The 11,579-nt window shown below is 40.9% G+C and overlaps 1 protein-coding gene across 1 annotated transcript in view; it reads left to right on the top strand.

Annotated features, from left to right (window-relative positions):
* Window positions 1-6,842: 6,842 nt before the first annotated feature.
* PDSS2 (decaprenyl diphosphate synthase subunit 2) overlaps window positions 6,843-11,579 on the top strand; it is a 237,750-nt gene continuing 233,013 nt past the window's right edge. Inside the window, exon 1 of the mRNA XM_037064977.1 lies at window positions 6,843-7,442. Coding sequence (XP_036920872.1) covers window positions 7,147-7,442 — 296 coding nt within the window. The 5' untranslated portion in view covers window positions 6,843-7,146. The remainder of the gene's footprint in view (window positions 7,443-11,579) is intronic.

Raw genomic sequence — 11,579 nt, 5'->3', positions numbered from 1 at the left:
ACTTTCCAGCTCTATGGCTTGGGGCAAGTTATTTGACTTCCCTCCATGTGTAAAAAAAAAAAAAAAAAGGCCCTGGCTGGCATAGCTCAGTGGATTGAGCGCAGGCCTGCGAACCACATGGTCGCGGTTCGATTCCCAGTCAGGGCACATGCCTGGGTTGCAGGCTGGGTCCCTGCAGGCTTGTTCCCAGCAGGGGACTCACAAGAGGCAACCAAACATTGATACTTCTCTCCTTCCCTTTCCCTCTAAAGATAAATAAATAAAATCTTTTAAAAAAAAGGATGCGGATATTTGCCTCTTAAAATTTTTTATTATGAAAATATTCAAACATATACAAAATAATATAGTCTATTATTATTTGTTAATATAATAATATATACTCATGTATTAATACTCAATATATACTCAATAATATAGTGTATATGATATATATTCATCATCCAGGATCAACAATTTTCTAGGTCTTACCATATTCGCTCCATCTATTTTTCTCCTCCTAAAGTGTCTAACATTGTATTATTTTATTACTATGTACTTCAGTATGCATTGCTTTAAAACTATGAATATTTTATGGGCCCACACATAAAATTAATAATGATTAATTATTATGTATGAGTAATGATTAATTATTAATGATTCCTTTGCAATAAACATATCATCAAAGCTATCATTTAAACTTCTTTAATTATCTCAGAATTTGTTTTTTACAGTTAAGTTTCTTAGAATCAGGATCCAAACAAGGTCCACACATTGCACTTGGTTTGTTATGCCTCTCAAAACCTTTCAATCTTGGGAAGTCCTACTCACTCCCATGTTAGTCCCCTTTCTTGTTGAAGACGCCCAGTCAGTGGACCTGTAAAATACCTGATACGCTGGATTGGTCTACTTCTTTGTGAAGCTACTTCACTTGTTCTGCTCCCTCCTATGTCTCTGTAAAATCAGAAGTTAGACCTAAAGTTCTGATGAGATTTAGATTTAGCTATTTTGGCTAAAACATTTCATAGGTGCTCCTGTGTACTTCATAATGCACATCAGGAAGCACATCTGTGTGGACCCCCCACTCCCACTAATGTGCAGGTTGGTACATAGTTACAGGTGGTATCAGCTCAAGGCCTTCACTGCAAAGTTCCCCACCAGCCTCTTACCAATTGATCATTGTTGCCTGAATCAACTATTTCATAAGGAAGTGCAATATGGTGATTTCCTAATTCTATCTTTTTTCCTCTTTTATTAAATCAAATTATTTTATAGAAGAACATTCTCTCACCAGCCTGGGCTGTTAGGTTACTCTATTAGAAGAGGCTTGTTCCCCGTCTCACATCCTCTCAGCCGCCGCATACCACAGCCACTGCTGAAGCAGCCTGCTTTACGCAGGTGTAACCTAACAACACCTCTGCTCATGTACACGGCATACACCCCACGTTTTGCTCAAGTTCCTCTGACTCCGTGGGGGTGGGGGTGGGATAGCTGCCCCACACTTACATGACAGCTTAGAAGTGTCAGGGCCTACAGCAGAAAGTGGGAAATTGGGACCCACCAGAGAGGAAGGCTGGTAAATAACTGTTCCTCTCTTGCATCAAGCTGACAATTGTGAAGTATATTCTATGTGGCAAGTCAAAGAGTCCCAGAAGACTCAAGGCCTTATTGCCCACAGTGATGACTAACTTGAGAACACCCTGGTATTGACTTTCCCTGTCTCACTCTCGTCATTCACTGCTGTTTCCTGAGATGGCTGTCCAAAATAAACTGCCTCAAAGTAAGCCCTTGTCTCAGGTTCAGCTTTCAAGGGTGTAAGCCAGGCTAAAACACCACTAAATATAATTCACACAGGAAAGGCAGGATAAATGCTGAGTTCTTTCATTATATTGCAAATATTCAGAGTATTGCCCTAGTTATGTCTGATAGTGAACTCAAGGATTTATATATCAGTGAATTCCAATTAGTTGTGGTTCTTATTCTATTTTCATGCACAGATTGTCCCCTTTTCAGCCAGTGGGAGCTGCTTTGTGCTGATCCCTTTGTCCCCTTAACTAACCCATTAGACTTTAGACTCCCTTGATTTCTAGCATAACATGGAGTTTCAGGCTCATCAAGCACATTTCTTGCCCCGGCCCTGATGGGTGCCATTCCTCCAAAGAGCCTCGTTCCTTTTGGTAAGGAATGATACACTGAAATTACAATATGAGTGCTAAAGATGGCAACAAGATTACTATTCCTTCTAGGACTTTTCAAGGGACAAAGCGAGTGTATGTTTCTTTTTTCTTCAATAAATGTATAATTTGGGGGGATACAAGAAATACTTTTTTAAAATGAAAAAATCACCAGTTCATATTATTTCCATTAATCTTTACTATTACCAGGATTCTACTTCGAAAATCATCATTCCTATAATATACAAGAATAGTTTGAAAGTAGAAGTATCTATATTTCTACTAGTAAAATGACTACTGACTGAAGTTTAAGATTTCTTTGTAAGTCTATGTATCCTGAGAACATATTCCACTATGTATATTCCACTATGTGCAGTGACCACACTATTTTCTAAAGTCATTTAGTTGTTTACTTGGTGTGGTTACCCCACCAATGTAATATATAGCTAGGACAATTGCTTCAGTTGTTTTCAATGTTTAGGAATCATATTTTTGTTTGGAATTAAAAAAATTTTTAAACACGTAAAATATATACACGATTCTAAAGCCACAACTATGTAGTCAAGGCACATCCAGAGTAGTCCGCTTCCATGCCCATCCCTCCGACAGTTTCCTCCTGTCCTAAGATACTCGAATACATGAGATCCGTCCAGGAGGTATCCAACCACGTAATGTGAAAAACAGAGACATTTACTGAAGAAGATATTTCTTGTGATACAAGAAACATATCACATAGGACCACGACACCTCAGTCCCCTTCAAAGTAGGCATCTTGGGACCTCACACAGTTCTCCTAGTTACCATAAGCTGCCCTGTTGTATTTGGCAGAATCTCATCAACAGTTTGAAATCTCTTTCCTTTTAAAGGTGATTTTAGTTTGGGGAAAAGCCAGAAGTCACAGAGCACCAAATCTGGGCTGTACGGACGCTGAATCACCTGGGTGGTTTGATGTTTTGTCAAAAACTCCTCATGAGACATGATGCATGAGTCGGCACATTGTTGTGATGAAGCTGCCAATCACCAGTTGCCCATAGCTGCAGCCTTCTGAATCATTCAAACGGTTTCTGTAGAGGAATGTTCAAGCTTAGTGCAAAATTTGATGCAGATTCATTGTTGCTCTCCTCACTCAGTCATTTTGAATGCTACCGCCACACAATACACATGCTCACTCAACAGTGTCTACTGCCCCTACTGACTACTACAATGAAGTTGTCATTGTTCATGCATGAGCATTCCAGTCCACTCTCCTTGGCTGACAGGTTACATTTGTTAGGATGGGTGGGGTAGGACAAAATGGTGGCTGAACTACAACCCAGAAAAGATAGCTGAGGTTAAACTACAGAGACAAAAGGGCAGGCTTTTTGTCATAGCAACCTGAGCCCGAGGAGAACCACCAATGATATATTTCTGCTTTGTTCAAAGGGGACCAATCCCCAGCTCCCACGAAGAGAGCCAACCAAAATAAAACCCCGCCACATTCTCTGCTTGGGCACAACTTCCCTGGCCCCACTCTGTGAGCCGGGGAACCTTGCCCAGGTGTGCAAACCCCAATAAAGCTCTATACTGCCTAACTTTGTGGCTGATTGGCATTTCTTCCTCGGCGGAGCCTAAGAAGACCTTTCAACATCAATGTCCCCAAAACTGTTCTCAGTATTAACAATGGGTAGACTTTTTCTAGACAGACCTTGTATATTCATAGTTCACCTATCTTTTTTTTTTAAAGATTTTATTTATTTATTTATATCTAGAGGGGAAGGAGAGAGGGAGAGAAACATCAATGTATGGTTGCTTTTCATGCGTCCCCTGCTGGGAGTTGGCCTGCAGGGAACTGGCTTGCAACCGGGCATGTTCCCTGACTGGGAATTGAACCGCGATCCTCTGGTTTGAAGGCCCGCGCTCAATCCACTGAGCTACACCAGCCAGGGCTATAGTTCACCTATCTTATAAAAAACAGCATACTATACTGTTCTATACCCATTTTGAGAAAAACATGTATTCTGGAGATCATTCCACATCATTCCATTTTTTAAATTCTTTCCACATCATTTTAAAGAGATGGTCCTCATTCTTTTTCAGAGTTCCACAGTGTGTTTCATTGTATGGCTCTATCCTAGTTTATTCACCAGTCCTCTACTTGTGGTTATTTGGTTTATTTCCAATCTTTTGTTATTGCAAATTACACTGCAATGCATAACATTGTGCATAAGTCATCTATATTTTTGGATTTCTGGGTCAAAGGGTAAACGTATAACCGCATGCCATTTTCTAGGGATTTTCCAATTCCTTTCCATAGGTGCTGTGCACCATTTTGCATTCTCACTGGCAATGTGTGTTCCTGCTTTCCAGAGCCTACCAAACCAGTAGGTGGTCCAACTTTTGGATTTTTGCTAATCTGATTACTTACCTTTTTTTATCATTCTGTCCGAAGATATACCAGGAGGCTTTCATCTGCTTTTGGAAGAACTCTCTTAGCATAAACAATAAGTGTTGTGTTGGGGGCGATAGAAAAAGAGTAGAAGCAGAGTCCCTGTCTATTCCAGTCACCTAATCATGGAAATGCCAAAGCCCAAAGCATTCACCATCCTTGTTAAGACCTTGTATTTCCAAAGGCTGGTTCAGGTTTCCAGCCTAGGGGGGGAAAAAGGGACATGAGGTATTACCTCGCTTCTTTCTAAGGTGAACAGAAAGGACAGGAAGTGAAGTCCGCTGGTACCTTACCATCTTCAGGATCCTGAGAAAGCTGGAGGAGGAACATCTTTTCTCAGTTTGCTGTCTTCAGAACAACCCCAATGTCAAATGTCCTTGTGTATGGCTAGAGGTTTCCAGATGGTGGAATGTCCACTTTTTAACCTGCATGACTGCCCACACCCAGGACCCTTTCTTTTGCTGCTATGTAAAACTAAATGTCATGGTTGGAATTTTTTTTTCTTTAGCTTCTTCCATTTCCTTGTGCCCTCATGGGTGATTATGCCCTCCAGGGGATATTTTGGCAGTATCCTAAAAACAAATCTGGTCGTCACAACTTGGAGAGGGTTACTGCTGGCATCCAGTGAATACAGGCCAGAGGTGTTGTTACATATCCTACCACACACAGGATAGCCCCACCCCTCTTCCCACAGCAAAGAATTATCTGATTCAAAATGTCCATAATGCCAAGGCTAAGAGACCCTATTGTATTCTTTCTTATGCTGCACATACTCACAGACATGCTCCAAATGAGCACAGTTAGTGGCAGAGGAAGGGCAGGATCACAGACACTATGATCCACTGTGAGCAGGATCCTCTCCCTGCTCCTCTGCAAGTCACCAGCAATTCAGAAATCTCTTTAGTCAAAGAGACTCTAAGGAGTTATATATTTATCTGGAAGATTAAAGAACAAATGCCATTTTAACCTTCTGAAAACTGATTATCATTAGGTATAATGCAACCTTTTAACTGTAAGTATAAAGGGAAGTGATGATTATTTAAAATAAATGGAACCCAAAGTCCCATGAATAATCAAAAACTTGGTTAATAGAGTATGACCAGAGAATAATACCCTTGGCTTCTGTGAAGAAATTAAAGTACATGCTGTGAATTGGTATTAAGGAAATTATATGAAAAGTTAGTCTTAAGGTGATTTTGAAGAAATGGCCTCAGGTGCACAATATATCACATTCAGCCTTTATCTCTCCTTGTGTTTTCATGACTTCTTTCACCTTGGATAACCCAGGAGCGCAGGCCTTGGAACGTCTTGGAATGGCAAGATATATCACTCTCCACATTTATTTTCATCTAGAGCAGACGTGAATTTTATTGCCAGGAGTTTGTTATCTCTTTCAAAGGAATTATTTTTGAACTTCAGTTTGCCTTACTTATGTTGTGGGCACGCGCTGTGCTTAAAACTTATGAGCATAATTCACTTGATCTAAAATGTACCCTCGAAGAGGGTACAATCCCATTATCTATGTAATGGGATTGTTTTGAGGATTAGGTGAACACGATCTATAATAAAACATTAGGGTCAGAGATACAGTTTTGAATATTGGATGGTGAGCATCATTCTAAAGAGGTGCCCCTCCGCACCCTTGGGGGAGGTATGGCTGCTTCCGCCTGTGCTGCATACATGGATCAAACAAGCATCAGCGAGGCCAGACTCGGGCAAGGACAGAGCACATTCCTTGGGAAAAAGAACCCTGTCGGCTGCGCTACACCACCCAGGTTGGGAGCTGAGGGCACGATAACTGAGACCGCCGAATGAACTGTATCCCCACCTCCACCAAGCCACAGTTCCGCAGCTGCACCGGCCGCCATCACGTCGGTCCAAGACCGCTGCCCGGGGCTGGCGACGGATAGCCACGAGAGGCTCTCCAGAGAAGGCGACTGACACTCTTTCTTCTGGGCGGACGGGGGACCACAAAAAAAGACCCTGTTCATGACACAAATATTTATGTGCGCCCACTCCGTGCTGGGTGCTGGGAATGCACCAATGAATCGCACGCGGCCTAAATTCCAGGCGCTAGGGCAGCAACCTGAACCCACGCAGATATAGCGGCCATTCTGGACGTTGTCAGGGCAGTACTAGGAGAAGTGGGAGGAGCTGAGACTTTTACCCAACCTCGTCTTCCGGGATTCACCTCCAGAGTCCCCGCCCCCTCAGGGTTTTCACGACTGTGCCGTAAAGTAGTGAACAGTCTTGGCTGCAGAACAGCCCGCCTCCGTCTTTACGGCAGGCCGAATTCCCAGCCTCTAAGTATGGCGTTCTCCATTTAGGTGTTGGTCGTGGTTTCTAGCCCGCTGGCCGGTGGCAGTGCTGAGCTAGGGCAGTAATCTGTTCAGACGGGGCTGCAGAAAGCTGCAGTTAAAGTTTGTTTCTGGTCATAGCTTCAGGAACCCACGAGCTTCTGAGGGTCAGGAGCTGCCACTTCTAGTCCCTGCAAGTTCCTCCTCTGCCCCTGGTTTGTTTCCCCGCGCTACGCCCGGACACTGAAGTCCCTGACACCCCCAGACTCAAACTATGAGCCTTCCGCAACTACTGTTGCGCTCGCCCCGTTATCTCCGGGCCTCAGGTACCCCGTGTCACCTGTGGTGGTCCCAGTCCCTCGGCACCATCTCCTCGGTGGGCTCCTGGCGTGGTCAGTCCTCCAAGTCCCCGGCCTACTGGAACCAAGTGGTGTCAGAAGCGGAGAAAATCGTGGGCTATCCCACGTCCTTCATGAGCCTCCGCTGCCTGCTGAGTGACGAGCTCAGCAACATCGCTCTGCAGGTGCGGAAGCTGGTGGGAACTCAGCACCCTCTGCTTACCACAGTCAGGTGAGCTACTCCCTCCCCCCTGGCACACCACCCACTCGAGACCTTTTTCCTGACGGACACACCATTCCTGCCTCACTCAGATTGGCTTCTTGCTTACCTCTTCCTTTCCTTGGCTCTCTTAGACATTGGATGTTGTCTTGTCTCTAGTCCAGTCGCCTTAACACTCTTCTCTTTGCTCAACTGAGCGGATGAGTGGTTGTCTTTTGAGAAAACACTTCTACGCTTTTTGCATTTTTGCTTAATGAAGGTGAAGGTGCCTCAGTGATTTGTAGAGTAATGGAGTATGGATGTGGAATTGAGTCACTTGCTAGAAGTGATCTTTAAAAAGTGGGATGGATTCATTTTCAATTCCGCACTATTCAAAAGGTCACCTCTAGAAAGAATGGGGATGGGGGACGGAGAGGGTAGGCTGAAGGCAGACATTTCTTCTCAACGAAGGTCCCAGGCTTGAAGTAGAAATTTGTCCAGTCAGTAGTCGTTATCCTCTCGGGATTTTTATCATTTTTGGACTGCTGTAAAACCTGCCACTACGATTTTAAGGACCACAATTTTTGCTTCCACTGGGGGGAAAAAAAAAACCTTGCTTTTTTATTTGTATATACTTGCAAACATGCTGAAAAGTTGCAAGAATAAAAATAGTACAATGAACACTTCAATCAGATTCACCTATGATATGTATATTATATACACAGTATGATTTATGTGTATATGCAAAATATATATGCACACACACACATTTTTTTCCTGAAACGTTTGAGGGTGTATTGCATACCTCATGGTGATTTGCCCCTAAATTGAATGACATTGAGTGTTTCCTTAGCACTAGCATAGGAATATTACTGATGTAATTACATTAATCAATTTAGGCACATTTAATGTTGATACTATACTTTATTTAATCTATCATTGATATTCCAAATGTGTTAATTTACCTAATGTCCTTTATAAAAGCATTCCTTCCATTTCTAGTACAGGATCCAGCCTAAGGTCAGATGTCACATGTAGTTGTCATGTCTCTTTAGTCTCCTTCGATCTTGAGGGACATTTCCACAGCTCTTCTTTGCTTTTTTGACTAGAGCAGTGGTTCTCTAATGGGGCAGTTTTGCCTGCTGGGGAACATTGGGCAGTGTGTGGAAATGTTGTCACATCTGAGATATGCTACTGACATTGAGTGGATAGAGGCTGGGTGCTGTTAAACACCCTATAATGCCCAGGACAGCCCCTAACAATGAAGAATTACGTGCCCCAGAATGTCAATAGTACCAAGATGGAGAAACCCTAGACAAAATTGTCTTTTATAATTTTTTTAATTAAACTTTTATTTTTAGATAATTGTAGATTCACTTGCAGATGGAGGAAATAATACTGAGATATCCAGTGTATCTTTTAACCAGTTTTTCCCAGTGGTAACATCTTTATAACTATAGTACAATGTCATAAACAGAATATTGACAATGATACAGTTAAGATGCAAAGCATTTCATCACTATAAGGATCTCTCATGTTGCTCTTTCATGGCCACCTCCACTTCCCTTGCCCATCCCCTTGCTTTAATTTTTGAGACACCTGCAATTTGTTTCTTGCTACAGAAGCAATAGGGAAGTGCTTTTATTTCTTGGCGTCATTCCCAGTTATCAAGAATGTGATCTTAAGAGTGACCTTCACTTGTACAATAGCAGAAATGTTAGTTCTCCAGAGATTCTAGATGATAGACGCTCCACACACAGACACACTTACTTTAAAGCTCAATAATGGAATTAATGAGTTTATCACTCAGTTTGAGAGTGATAACTTTACCAATTCTATTGAAGCTGAGTGCTTCCCAGTCCATCTCTCTGACCCTAAATATACTTGATTTTGTGTTTATTTTCATTTTTAAAAATTTGTGAGTGTTTCCCTAAGTAATAACATGTTTATTTTCCCCCTTTTTGAAATTTATTAATATGGTGGTTTATTGCATATAGTCTGTTATAACTTGCTCTTTTTTTTAAAGATTTTATTTATCTTTAGAGAGGAAAGGAAGGAGAGAAGGAGAGAAACATCAATGTATGGTTGCCTCTCGTGAGTCCCCCGCTGGGAACTGGCCTGCAACCCAGGCATGTGCCCTGACTGGGAATCGAACCGCGATCATGTGGTTCACAGGCCCGCACTCAATCCACTGAGCTACACCAGTCAGGGCTATAACTTGCTCTTTTAATTCATCATTGTTTCTAAGACTCATCCATATTCAGTTTAACTGTACTTCATTAGTTTTTCACTGGTGTATAAAATCCTATTTTGTGAACATGCCAGTTTTCTTTCAGTCAGCTTTTGGGTTGTTTGCAATTTTTTTTGTATTCTGTGAATACAGAAATACTACTGTGAATATTCTTGCACCTGTCACCTGGTGTACTAGTCTTGAGAGAATAGATACAGGAGTATATAGCTCTAGAGGGTGATAATAAATTGTGTTCTAGAGTGGATGTACCGGTTGCACTCTCATGAGCAGTGTCTGAACTCAGGTTACTCCGTGTTCTTCCAACACAAGAACCATGAGGTTTCTTAATTTTTGCTAACCAAATAAATTGTGTGTGTGTGTGCGCGCATGCGTGTGTGATAGGAATGGTAGTATTAGCAGGAGTTGTAATATGGTTGTACATTGCATGCACTTATTGTAGTCTTTATAATAATAAGGCATTGAAGTGAAAGGGACACTAAAAAAGAGCCTTTTTAATGTGTGTATTCTGAGAGTTACAATTCATCTAATTAGTTCCCAGACTGTCAGATAGGGTCTTGGAGAAGATCCCTTCTGAAGCCACCAGAAACACACTAGAGAAAAGCCTGTAAGACTAATGGCTTTGAGACTTTCCTGGTTGTACCCTGTTCTGCATAACTACTTTTGTATTGCAGTGAAAGAATGGAGAGGAACAAAATAAATGAGTTTCAGCAGAGCCGTAGTAACACCTCTGATTTGCTTTATTTTATAAGAAAAGAAAACTAATCTGCATGTAGTTTTATTATTTATTTTGACAATATGCTGTGAATTATTTAAAGTCTACACCCACAAGTAGCTGATGAGCAAAAATCCTTTGGCGAGGTGTGTACACACACACACACACACAGGATGGGGCAAAATAAGTTTTTAGTTGTTCATATAAACCTATATGAACATATAGGAAAATAATACAGTAATTATGAATAATAATATAAGAATAAACTCTTCTTTACTCACAGCTGTAAACCTACTTTTGCCCCACCCTGTGTATCTGTATATACTATATACTGTGTATGCATCTCTGTTTTAGTGAAGAAACAGGCATTTAATCCATAGAGTAAGTAGATTGTGGCTATTGTAAATTATAGCTAGAAACATAGATTAGGCAGCTATATTACTTCACATTACTTCACTTTACTTTTTGACATTTTGTCAGCAAAACATTGATAATTAGGGAGGAAGATGCTCTCAGCATGTTAGCAAATGGGCACGAAGACCAAGACCCCTTATAGTCATTATCCTCTTGGGATTTTAGTTAGGGCCAGACCAGGTTTGGTAATTCTTTTACAATCCTATTTTACATTTTGAGTTCTGTTATCTACATAGACATGTTAGGGATCTACATAATATGGGTAGATCTACATAGTATGTTAGGGATGAATCATATCCACTGCCCTAAAATTTAGATGGATAATGACATTTTTGGCAAACAGCAGGGAAAAATAAGGAAAGCACCATAATGCATTATCTACTACCTTCTTTTTCTTGATCTAAGCCATCTCATCAAAGAAAATGGAAAAGTGCCTGGAAGTATACTCTTTAACAGTTTAATACAGAAGTGAGATTAAATTTCAAATCACAATTTAGTAAGATAATGCATTTATTACTAGAAACAATGTAGCATTTTTTTACCCTCATTCTTACAGATTTTTTTTTGGATTTTTCTTGTAGGCCCCAATTAGAAAAATAATCCTCAATTAATTAATTCAATGTTTATTGAAGTTTCTGGAGGAATATAAAGGAATATAAAACATGGTGTCTGTTAATGAGTAGACATTTTGTTAGATACCAATATACAGGGTGGGGCAAAAGTAGGTTTACAGTTGTTCATATGGAAAATAATATAATAATTAATAAATAATAATACAGACATAACTCATATA

This window comes from Sturnira hondurensis, unplaced genomic scaffold (genome assembly GCF_014824575.4).
Source record: "Sturnira hondurensis isolate 20B ecotype Veracruz unplaced genomic scaffold, ASM1482457v3 Scaffold0015596, whole genome shotgun sequence".
Lineage (NCBI taxonomy): Eukaryota > Metazoa > Chordata > Mammalia > Chiroptera > Phyllostomidae > Sturnira > Sturnira hondurensis.
The sequence above is the reverse complement of the archived record's forward strand: the minus strand, read 5'-3'. Positions and strand labels throughout refer to the sequence as shown.